General features: G+C 41.7%; 1 protein-coding gene and 1 long non-coding RNA gene across 9 annotated transcripts in view; one reads left to right on the top strand and one right to left on the bottom strand.

Annotated features, from left to right (window-relative positions):
* Nucleotides 1-5,936, bottom strand: part of GRIA4 (glutamate ionotropic receptor AMPA type subunit 4) — a 223,924-nt gene extending 217,988 nt beyond the window's left edge. For 4 of the 8 annotated variants that reach the window (XM_052671236.1, XM_052671239.1, XM_052671238.1 and 1 more), the window contains exons 1-2: nt 5,419-5,936; nt 4,169-4,327 (exon numbers count right to left, since the gene is read on the bottom strand). In XM_052671236.1, coding sequence (XP_052527196.1) covers nt 4,169-4,327; nt 5,419-5,506 — 247 coding nt within the window. In that variant the 5' untranslated portion in view covers nt 5,507-5,936. The remainder of the gene's footprint in view (nt 1-4,168; nt 4,328-5,418) is intronic. The other 4 variants (XR_008203502.1, XM_052671240.1, XM_052671242.1 and 1 more) reach the window with 3 other exon arrangements.
* LOC128074918 (uncharacterized) lies at nt 5,807-11,290 on the top strand. Its single transcript, XR_008203503.1, has 3 exons — nt 5,807-5,902; nt 7,901-8,098; nt 9,288-11,290. It is a non-coding gene; the product is annotated as an uncharacterized LOC128074918 (long non-coding RNA).
* The last annotated feature ends 1,190 nt before the right edge of the window (nt 11,291-12,480 follow it).

Below are 12,480 nucleotides of genomic sequence, written 5' to 3'. Positions count from 1 at the left end.
ACAGGTGTGATCTCTTCATGAAAAAAATGAACTAAGTTTGGCTCAGAATCTGCACTGCAACTTGGAGTGCAAAGACTACGGGTAACCAGAATGCCTCACCCACAAAGGGTGGAGAAAACATTTCTTCTTTCTTTTCTCCTTCAAGGCCCTTCAAAGTCAACAACTATGCACTGTATACCATGATGGATGCTGAGATAAATGCAGCGATTACTAATTTGTTAAAACAGGAAGAATGTGAGATACAAATCTTCACTAGAGGAGGTTCAGACTGAATATTAAGAGAAATTTCTTTATCATAAGAGGGATTAAACACTGAAACAGGCTTGCTAGAGCGGTAGTTGGCTTCATGCCTTTCAGAAGAATTTGGGTAATGCCTTCAGTAACGTTCTTTCAGTGCTGGTTAGCCCTGAAGCAGTCAAGTAGTTGAACGCCATGATCTTGGAAGGTCCCTTCCAGTCGAACTATCCTAAGTTACCATCCTGGCCTGCATCAGAAATTTCAACACAAAAATTCCCAACTACAAGACAAGACTTGGAAGGTAGACGGTTCTTTACGAAATCGTACAACTTCCTCTCAAAATGATGCAAGCAGGTATAATGTTGATGGCTTTGCTGAGAATTACTAATGCAATATGGGTTCTGCATGCAATGGTGAAAATTTTTCAGCATTCAGATGAATAATAAATGCCTAAAATGCTCTCCAATGACCAATGCAAATTTTGTACCTCTGACATCTACCTGAATTTGGATTTCCAATCATGAGCAAAATCTCCCACTTGTAATGTGCAAACCAATGTATTTCAATGTTTCATATGTTTCAGCTTTGCTGTATTGTGCTCTGATGAGTAAGAACATTGTACTTTTCATGTTTTGTAATAATTTCAGCTCTCTCTGTCAGTAAGAGAGATTCTTTGAATAATGTATGCAGTGCAAAAATGAACAGGGTTTAAATAAAACACTGAAGTTGGAAGGGGAAAGGAGAGGAAAGACTATCTCCAAACTGATACATATCGGATTCATTTTGCTGACTTACAACAAAGTCCTTGTGCTTAAACAACCTGTTTCACGTGCATTCACACTTAATTGTGCGTAGGCCTTTTTAAAGAAAACACAAATGTGCATGACAATCATCAGAAGACAGATATTAAATGGAATATACAAAATTATTCCAGTTCCAAAGGCACTTCTGAACGCATACTTGATTGTATGTTTATATTGAATGAAAAGAAAAAATACCCCACAGTTTTCCAACATTGCAGTGGGTTACCCACCAACATACCCTCCATAATCCTTTGAAATAGTCTGTTTAGGGTAACACATCCCTAACACATCCAACGAGCCAGGCGTTGAATCTTCACAAGTAACCTCTGTGCACGTGGAAACAGATCCAGAGGTAAGTGGTCATGTCTCAGACCTTCATGCATGAACTCACATGAGTATTCAGTTATCAGCAGCTCTAATGCTTTTGTACTTCGTATCTGGAGACGTGTGCACAGAGGAATTTTTCTATACAAATAACAAGGTCCAAAGCCACTGTTTAATAGTGGTTCAGGAAAGAGTTATCATTTTATATTACCATGAAATCATTTAATTCTGAGCTGATGGTGGGGGTTCTTTAATTAGATTAGAAAACCTCACACATCTGTGCTTTAGAAGCCTCTGTCAAGCCAGGAAATTCAATCACATGGAAGTCAGTGTCCTCCAGCTATCAGACAATTGATTTTTGCAGGATTCTGCTCATATTTAGCTTAAAGGACATGTGATATGTTTATTCACTTGTCAGTCACTTTGCCTTTGTTTCATTAGTAGAACATTTGTTATTTAAAATACATTCCTCAGCATTATATGAAAAATGAGAAACAGATTTTAGAATGAGTCTGCAAAATATAAACACCAAGGTGGACTAAAAATACATGTTGGTTTAAGTGGGAAGCACAAAGCTGAAGAGGCCTGCAGGGTTATGTCTATTTAATATAGTTACAGAATTATAGTAGTATACACATATATAAACATATACATTTATTTTCTTTCTTTCTCTGCCTCCCCCTATACTGTACAGATTTATCATCTCTGAGTTATTAAATTCTTTAGAAATAAAAATGGGTTCGCTTTAATGAAAAAAAAGAACAAGGTTATGAATCACTATTTCTATAGATTGTAGCAAATAGAAGGGGACATGTTTTCCTCTGTTAAGATACTCAAGCTGAAATAACCTGAGGTGGTTGGAACAAGAGAAGAATCTGCTGTGGATCATTGAAATTAGGGAAAGTTTCGGACAAACCCTTGTTTGAATCCAAGGCATTGAAGTCTGACACACAGAAGTGGTTCAACTTTAGATAATCTTAAATGTATGCAAATCAGAATTAATTCACTAGAACTCCAATGGAAATTCTCCACAATACCCTTAATCCAAAAAGTAACAATTGCCTCTGAAATTATTTGGCAGAAGTAGATGGGTAGGCAGAATCTGAGATAATTGACTTTATCTAAAGCTACTGATTTCAATATTTTTAGTCCCTTCCTCCTTCACTAAAAACGAAAGTTTAAAAAAAGCTCCCATGTCATTTGTCTTCACAGAATATGAAATCGGCGCCTGAAAACTTGACACGCATTGTAATGTTTTCTCAATGAACTACACCTGCACACATCTGATGCCTCCCAGTTTCAAAAGCCTTTCTGAAATGCTTCCTTCTCATGGAATTTGATATTGATTTTCATGCTAAAGACAACTAATACACTGCTTAATATAGAATTCACACTTAATGGGACATCAGTCTTTCCTGCCTGAAATGAATGGAGCCATTTTGGCAGCTCTGAAGCTTTTCCTGTTAAATAAGGTGGCAAGGTCATCTGAAACTTATAGTACTGAAGACTCATATAAATAAATTTAGTGCACATTCAATAAATTATATATGAGAACTGCACAGTGCTTGGCATGTTTACATATTAAAAGATGGCTGTGAGAAGCTGGGGAGAAACCCAGAACATATTTTAAAGGCACAGTAGACAGGAAGACCTTCTCCAGCTCATTTCTATTTTAAACTCAATAAGCAATGCCACTCAGGGCATCTATATCCAGAGGCAATTTGTTCCTGAATGAAGAGAAGGGGTTCAAAAACTTAAAGGCCACAGAGGAAAACCCAAAAAATTAATTCTGAAACATGAACGTAACGTTCCTAACAGCCCTCAGCTTTGCCATACTGTATCCCACTGTCTTATGTAATAAAATACATTCCTCCTTATCAGCCTGACATACATGAAGTTAAATAGAAATGATGCTCTGCTGCTCTCCGAGACCAAGCACTATTCAGCATGTGTTTCAGCTAAAGACCCTAAGGTGATCTAAATGTAGGAAATTCACTTAATTATAATCTGTTAAAAACAATAATAAAAAAGATTAACTGTTACTGTTATTTGGTAAGGGCATTTCATTTTCTGTTTCCCTTTCATGGCGTATGTGAGCCTGTGTGTGTGTGTGTGTGTGTGTAGAAAATATATAGTAGGAAGAGAATATTTGTTCCAGTTGAGGTGGTCTGTGAAATCAAGTAGATCAGATACTAACTTGACTTGGCACCAATGTATGGATGCATAGAGACATATCCACAGGATGTATGCATTACGAGATGATAAGAGACATTTACAACCTAGAATATAAGAGCAGGGCTGCCTCAAGTGACATCACCAGATCAACTGCAGCGTCAACCGACTCAGATATATAATCCTGCACACCACTGCTTCCCTATCTCCTTTCCAAGCATTAACAAAGCATTCATGAGCATACACATTCTTGTATATTTCCAAATACATGCAAGGCACGTCATATCCGAACACGAACAAGAGCAACAGTGGGGTTTATGGATGGATCGAGACATTCATAATTTTTCTTTACGACAACAAAATTCATCTCCATAGAAACCAGAAAGCGAGAAACTACAGGAATAACACTAAAGTAAATGTCACATCAGGTTAGTGAGCACAAGGCAGGCGAGGGGACTGTGCTCCAGTTAGGACTAATAAGGACTGCTGCCCCCCCCTGCTCTTCTGCTACAGTATCTACACCAAAAACAGACTTTCTGCTGTATTTCCAATGCACGACAGCAATGTGATCTCCTGTTATTTTCATTGCAATTCACCCGTAAGCTGGTCAGATCAATGGCACGTTTACTTACAGGCATTTGTTACAGCGAAGCTGTTAGCTGTTTCAATGTTGTCTACATGAGGAACCAAATTAAAAGGTGCTTCGGAGGCATTGGGGCTGGTGTTATGAAGAAAAATTGCTAATCGAAAAGCAGTATATTCCTGATCTGTGTTCCTGATGAAGAGACCACCTACAAGAAAAAAAGAAAGAAAAAAGAAAAAAAAAAAAAATAGCAAGACGCAGAGGAGGCAGGGTGAATTGCTGGCAAGCTACTGTCTTGTAACACCAAACTGACTCTCCCAAAGCTGCACAGTAAGGAAAGTCCTAAGACTTTAATGGGCAAGGAACTAATCACATTCATAATCACAATCGCTGCCTTTAAATCACTGTTCTCAATCGATATTCACCACCCCGACGCTTTATGCTTCTTTCCGACTTCTCGGTTTCCAGCCTTTCACATGTAAATACCCCGATTTGCCATGATTACAGTGACCTTTGGAAGTGTTTAGCCTCCATCTCTCTGCGACTGAACACACTGCTAAATCAGCTACTCAGCAGCCTCTCACATGAAGTGGCGGGCTGATTAAGGGGAACGATGCTTTCCGGATTAAAAAAAATATCCACTCTGTGTCGGATAATCTGCACTAAACAGGAATATAATTAACTTTGCTCTTCCACGGCCATGTGCAGGCAGGGAGCCGCTCAGCTCTGCTAGCAGCATCTCCACAAGTCCACGGGCAATGATGCAGCGATGGAGATGAGCTGGAAGGAATTCAGATAGCTGCGTCCCATCCGAAACGCGCCCGGACGGATGGAAGCGGGAGGCGATGGGAAAAGGATGAGGAGGGGGCACAGAGCCTAAGCGGAGAGGCTTTCAAAACCCCAAACTTTCCAACTACGGGAAGGGAAGGCAGGGCTGCCTTACAGCCCCATGCCTACGCTACCGCAACCTCAGCGCAAGGAAATGGGAAGCCGGAGGGGGCCGAAGCAGCCCAGTAGCATCTCCCCGGGCGCTCTCCCCTCCTGCCGACTCTGTGCACCCCGGGGCTGGAATGAGTTGGGAAGAAGATGAGCATCCTTCCTACAGCACGCAAACACACATACACACACACACACGCGTACGCACACATACACAAATGCACGCGGGCTGTCAACGAAGGCAGGGAAATGGGATGGTGGTGGAGGAGAAAGCTGCAAGCTGCCTTCAGAGCCGCCTTCCCAACTCACTTCGCAAAGGCTCGAACCCCTGAGCACCCGCACACAGCCCAACGCAGCGCTTACCTATTTGCACGCTGCTAGGAAAAGCTCCCATTGCTAGTCCCCAAAAGCCAGAAAACAACAAGACAAGCTGTCTGCAAATTATCCTCATCTTCTCTTTTGCCTCTCTCTCGCCTTCTCCCGCTCGCTCGCTAGATGCTGCTCAGAGAGGCATTGAGGACGAGGCGGCTACAAACAAAATCAAGAATTTAAAAATAAAAAAATAAAAAAGAGGGAAGAGGGGGAGAAAAAGAGAGGTTTTCTCCTTTCTTTTTCTTTTTTTCTTTTCTTTTTCTTTTCTTTCTTTTTTTTTTTTTTTTTTTTTTTTCCAATTTTTATTTTGCCGTTGCTTTAGGATTTGCTGCCTATTCTCTGCCGCTCTGCTTCTCTCCCCGCAGCCGCCGCAGTTTCAGCAAGCCATCCCGCCGCGCCGGGCTTTTCCCGCAGTCTCCATCGCCGGGGAGCGGTTTGTGTCCGGCTGCGAGCGATGCACATGCAGAAGATGGTGGTGAGTTTGGCGGCGGGGGGGAGCGGCTGGCGGCGGCGCGGCGCGGGCGGACATGCGCCTTGCTCCCCATGCCCCCCCTCCCCCCTCACCCCCCCCAGTCCCCGCCGCCGCCGCCGCCGCCGCCGCCGCCTCCCGCACCGCCGCGGGCGGACAGCGGCCGCGCACGTTCCGCGCCCTTCCGCGCCCTCCGCGGAGCCGCCTCGCGGAGTCCCTGCGCTTTGTAGACGCGCCCCGCAGCGCCGCGGCAACGCAGATGAGACCTTTCTGGTTTAATTTTTTTTTTTCTATTTTCTTAATTATTTTATCATTCTTTATTTTCTTTTCCGCATATCCGGAACTTTGCACCGCGGGGACAGAGCAGAGGGGCCAAGAACTAGGAATGCCTCATCGCGCTGGGCTGCTGCAGCCCGGGGCCGCTGTCATCAAGCAGCTGTTGTTGTTAATGAAGGTGGCAGAGCGCATCCACCTGCACTGAGCTGCGGAGGTCGGGGGGAGGGGGAGCGTCCCGACAGGACCCCCCTCTGTCGGGGTTTGCGGCAGAGATGGGGGCGAGGGCTGAGGATGCGCTCAGACCTAGCGGGAACCGCTGCCAAAAGGAGGGAGCGAATGAAAGGAAAACTTCCCTGCTCCTCCACCTCCCTCTTATTCATTTATTTTAACCTTCGGTGGGAAAAAATCACAGAGCTTTTTTGCAACCAAACACTTGCCTTTGTGTTTGAAGCCTTGGAAGTTCCGCCAAAGCGGCTGCCAGAGGTCTGGGGAAATGGCAGTTAATAATTAAAAGACGCGTGTAATAAATGATAGGTAATGAAGTCATCCCAAAATAGCTGTGTGTCAGAGATGGGAATTTCTGGTTTTACCTGTGGCTTTGCAGAGATTTCTGCGCAGAACAATCAGATCCTCAGTAAATTAATATTGAAATGTTAATTGGCAATATGGAAGAATATCGATTTTTAAGGTGAACTTTGTTGGTTTGTGTTCAAACGCATTTGTTCCAAGACCAGAACTCTGTCTGATTTCACCCAGGCTTCTTTTCTTGCCATATTTCTGTACCGTACCAGGGAGAAAGAAATCCTCTTGAATTGCTGTGGAGGGTGACAGTGATTTCTGAAGAATGATGCAAAGACTGAGCAAAGAGCACTGAAAACAGACGCATGAAGCTATTTGCATGGCATATGCACCTGTGTGTGACTGTGTGTCTGTGTGTGTTTTTGGTAGAGTGTGGTGTTCCTGCAAATAAATTACTCTTTGAGAGATTTCTTCACAGGTCAATGGTAAACAGACTTCATCTGCACATTGTGATACCCATTCCTTTATTTTTCAGTAGGTCTTCAACTTTCCTTTATTTTCCCACCACATATTCCCATCTGTCTCTGAGTCTGTCGACTCGTGCTGCCTGTTATTTACCAATGGCTTTTTGTGACCTCTGGTTTTGCTCTTGCTTGTCTTTTTCTTCTTCCTGCCTGCCAAGAAATCTTTGTCTCTCTCAATTCTCCCCTAAGTACAGTTCTCCCTTTCTTCCCCCATCCTTCGGCATTCAAATTTTTGACTTTGGAAATCAAGGGAAAATATAGTAATAAAGATGGAGTAAAATTTCCATTCCATAGCAGCTGGATGATTATTCACTATTAGTAGCAAGTAAACCTGGAAACACTGAGTTGACATGTGGATTTCATGGCACATATCATAGAATCATTTGAGTTGAAAGGGAACCTTAAAAGTCACCTAGTCCAATTCCCCTGCAGTGAACAGGTGAACAGGGACATCCACAGCTCGATCAGGTTGATCAGAGCCCCATCCAGCCTAACCCTGAGTGTGTTCAAGGATGGAGCATCCACCACCTCTCTGGGCAATAATGCCAGTGCCTCACTGCCATTATCGTAAAAAAATGTTCTGCCCATATTCAGCCTAAATCCTCCCTCTTTTAGTTTGAAACCATTTCCCCTTGCCCTGCCACAACAGACCCTGCTAAAGAGTCTGTCTCCTTTTTTCTTGTAGCTCCCTTTTAGATACTGTAAAGCCACTCTCAGCTCTCCCCAAAGCCTTCTCCAGGCTGAACAGCACCAGCTCTCAGTCTCCATTGTAGAAGAGGTGTTCCGTTCCACGGATCATTTCTGTGGCCCTCTTCTGGACGTGCTCCTGCAGGTCCATGTCTCCCCTGTACTGAGGACTCCACATCTGGATGCAGTACTCCAGGTAAACAAGATAAGGATTTTAGACTCACAGCCGTTGTGTTGGCACAGTGTGTTTCTGTCTATCAGCTGAACTAAGGAGTATGTTTTATATCGTTTTCAAGTATAATGGTAACATGTTAACTTAAATTTAATTCGAGAATCTGCAGGAGACTATTTCATACAATGGTCTAATTTGAAGTGACCAAGAGTCTCTCTCAGCAGTTCCTACATAAAATCTGTAATTTTTGTTGGAGTAAAACCATATATTTTAGCAAAAAACCAATCTTGATTTAAAGACTTCAAAAGACAGGAAATCCATCATTTTCCTGGATAAGTTGTTCCAGTTGTTACCTACTCTCATTCGTTAAAACCCTCATTTCCCTAGCTTTGGTTTCTAATATTTGTGATTAGAGATAAACCCAGTGTTCCAGTAGCAGTATCACTCAGAGCTGTTCCTGGAGATGATCCCATCCTCTTCTTGATAGTGCCTTGAGTAGACATCCTGAGTAGACATTCCTGAGTTCTGGAAAGCAGAGGAAAAAGAAACAGGAGGATACCACCATATAGCTGTTTTGTTTAAGTGACACAAGGGAAGAAGAGACAGGTTGCAGTGTCAAAGGGCAAAAGTTCAGTTCAGCAGAGTTTGGCAAAGGCATGGTAGATGACCGAGTATTTGATCACAGTGTTTACCTTTCAGAAGAGCTGGGACAGGAAAGGCAAGAGGGATATAATCAAGACTGAGGTGAAGAGTGAAGAAGGGGAGGTAGGTTTTTAAACTGCTGCTGCCCATCCTCAACAGGTCACAGGGAAGAGCTCATGGGTCAAGATAGGACAGGGAGACCACTAACCAGTCACTGTCAGAGGCAATGAGGACTTGATTTGGGTAAAAGTAATTTACTAACAATTAAAAAAAGAATTCTGATGGTGAGAAATGATTGAAAAGTGTTTTACTGAATATTCAAGCAGTAAGGATGGGATGGACTAGAAGGGATCTATTGGCAGTGAATGCTTTCTTTGCCTTAGGGCACGTAGCAGCTCTTACTGGCCTTGCCTGGAGGCCACTGCTGGAGAGGACTCCTTTTTCAGAACATCAGCTGAGATGCTGACTATCTGCTGCAGCACCTGAGTGAATCCTGCTGCAGAAGGTGTATAAATACAATGCAGTTTCCCTCTGGCAAGGATTGAAAACATTTAGCTGTTTTCTTCATCAGACAGACGTGTGCTTGGAGTAAATATGTTTATGAAGAGACCTGGAAGGAAGAGGAGGAATATGAGAAGATTTTTGCTATAGAAGAAATGAAGGCTGTATGTTAGCCAGGAGGAGTAAAACTACAGAGGCATCCACCTTATGGAAATCCCAGAGAAAAACAAGATATGAAGTAGATACAGATACTTTGTCATATGGACAGAACTTTAATGCATATGTACTGATAAATACCCATATGCTGAAGTAGCAACTTTGATTCATATTTATACATTCTTGCATTCAACATATAAATCCTAGCTACGCAATCTGTTAAGAAGGCATGTTGTTATGGTTTTGAAGACATGTAACTTTGTGAGGGAGAGGAGGACTTGGCTGAGAAAGGCATAAAGAAGCTATACAATTACCAAGGATAGGTTGAGAATTAGGAGTATGGAGATGACAAAAGAGGAAGATAAGAGTAAGAGATACAGAAACAAAAATCCATCACCACTCCTCCCAGGCAGATTCTAGGTGCACTGAGGCAGTGACAGCATGAAAACAGAGAACATCCTCCCTCTGCCCTGTGTGCCAGTGCTGCTGAATGAACTTCTTCTGAGTAGGCAAATGTCTGTGCCATAAAGGCTCCCCATGGCACAGCCATCTGGGCAGAGATCAATCTGGAAACTAAATTCAGTCATTTAGATTAGTCTTGCTTCAGATATGACTTTCATGATGTGGTCAGCGTGAATGCTTCAGCAATAAAGAAAACAATTCGCTCAGCAACCTGTCCTTTCTTAGTCCTTTCGTGCCTTATGATATGTTGTAGCTCACACATACCTGTCAGATAGATCCATTAGACTGTAAACTCTGGGACAAAGATATTTCTTCTGTGAAGTGCTTAGCACTTCTGGGCAATAAAAAGTAAATAAAATACAAATCATTCATCTAGAACTGTTTACACTCCACCCTTTGGCATCATCTCACATCACCTCTTGAAGCGATACCAGCAGTTATGAATAGATAAGCAGTGCACCAGAACAAGGCAGTTAGCCAGATAGGTTCCTTTCAGTCACAGAACTCATTTTCAGGAAATTGCCTTAGTGCTTTCTTGCATTTTTGTTCTTATTGACTTATTTTTTATTCATCTAAATGCTTGGGTAGCCAGAACAGGTAATTATTTTTAATAGTGCTTTTCATTAACAGTGTTATGTTGATATTGAGGCAGGGGTAGCAAAAACATTTGGCTTTGAATGCATTCATCCACTGCTCCCATTCCTTTCTGCCACAGTGTCTGCAAATGTTCTTTTCAAATGTACCAAGTTTAAGAAATTAAATATATATGCTAAGAGATCTTGACCTTGAAAGGAAAGACTGTTGTGATTGTCCTGCAGAAAGCTAAAAAGGTTGATTATACTTTAAATCACAGTAATATCAGTCATGATTATTCCAGTTTGAGAGAAATGTTGATAGAATTAATTAACTTAGACCTCACGCCCAGTTAGAAGAACATCCCATATCCAGAATTAACTGGTGCAAAGTTATTGGGGAAAGATATGAGAATCTGAGCAGCGGTTCATTTAAACTTGAGGGAACTTCAGAGAAGTCCTTCCTCACTAAGAGCTCTCAGCTTCTGACAGTCAGGGAATTCAGGTTTTTAAACTGAAGATTTCAGAGGGGTCAATGTGTTGAAGAGTTTCCTACAGTCATAACTTCCGTGTATTTATCCAGTTTATCTTAAGCATATTTTATACATTGTGTCCACATTATCCTATGCAAATGAGCTCTAAAACTCATTCTAAGAAGTTCTTTTATTTAGTCGGTTTTACATCTTTCATATTTGCCATTCTTGGCACTTTGCTAAGAAAAAAGAGGTAAAAGCCATTTACCATACCATATCACCCATAGTTATGTATACCTTCATAATATTACACTTCACCAATGTCTCTTTCAAGATGAAGAATCCATCCTCCAAAAATTCTGTCCTCCTATGTTCTATATTCTGTGCTATATACTAGAGCTCCATGCCACTGCTCTCTCTATGCCTTCTTGCAACTTTTGAAAAAGTAGGACATCCAGAATAGGACACTTCTTTTTTGAGGTGTAAAAGTGTTTTCTGTTTTATTCATTTACTTGCCTAGCTGTTCCTAAAATGCCATTTCCTTCTGAGCATGCAGGTAGTGTTTGTAGAAGACTGCCAACAAGGACTCCAAGATCCCTTTCCTGAATGGTAATAACTAATTTAGAATATATAGTTTTCTTAAAATTATTTTTCCCATGTGCATTGCTTTGCATTTTTTTTTTGATACTGAATTTCATCTGCCACTTCATTGCTTCAGTCAATTAGTATTTTGAGATTCTTTTGCAATACTTCCCAGACGGGAAGGTCCCTGTAAATTTCATAGAAGAGCAAGATTGGAATCTATGCCCTTTAAATTTAATCTCATCTTTGTTACATTTTTAATGGTGTAATACGTTTCTTCTGGTCAGATTTATAACCTGATCTGCATCATGGGATGTACCTGAGGGAGTAAGAATGTTTGAAGCAATGTTTCTTTCCTAAGCACAGCTTATCGCAGTAGTGAATGCCAGGCAGGTCTGAAGGATGGGGCCGTTTCCTCATCAATTAGAGATGTGTGTATGTGGAAATTGCACCAACTTAAATGCATTCCACCTGAGCTCATCTGGCCTATTTTTATAGTGAAAAATATCAAGTTTTTGCTAATGCTGGTTTCTTCACATCACTTCTAATAGTACTTGGATCCCAAGCACAAATGATGCATGAATGATTGCTAGTCTTCTAGTTGCTGTATGGGCTATACTTATAATAAGTTTACATGAAATACCATTTAAAATAAATGGACAAGGGCTGCTTCAAAAGTAATGCCTCCTATTTTATTATGCTTGCTCATGATGTTAGAGGTGAATGCTGGTGATATGGCCATAGAAGTTGAATCTTCCCACCAATATTCTGTTACATTTTGTTGCTTTGAGAGAGATGGCAGCAGAGGAGCAGTCCAACAAATTGTCTTTGTATCTGCTGCAGTTTCCATGGAAATAAATAAGGAGGCATTACTTTCGGAGTGACCTAACCATTTTGTTTCAGGTTTTATGCATGTCTTTGCTGAGTATTCATCTGAGATAGAAAAGTGAGAGTGCTTCCAGCTCTGCTGCTGTATCTGATTTGTTGTCATCCACACTGCAGAGCATGGTCAATGTGG

This window comes from Tympanuchus pallidicinctus, unplaced genomic scaffold (assembly GCF_026119805.1).
Source record: "Tympanuchus pallidicinctus isolate F22 unplaced genomic scaffold, pur_lepc_1.0 scaffold11, whole genome shotgun sequence".
NCBI lineage: Eukaryota > Metazoa > Chordata > Aves > Galliformes > Phasianidae > Tympanuchus > Tympanuchus pallidicinctus.
The sequence above is the reverse complement of the archived record's forward strand: the minus strand, read 5'-3'. Positions and strand labels throughout refer to the sequence as shown.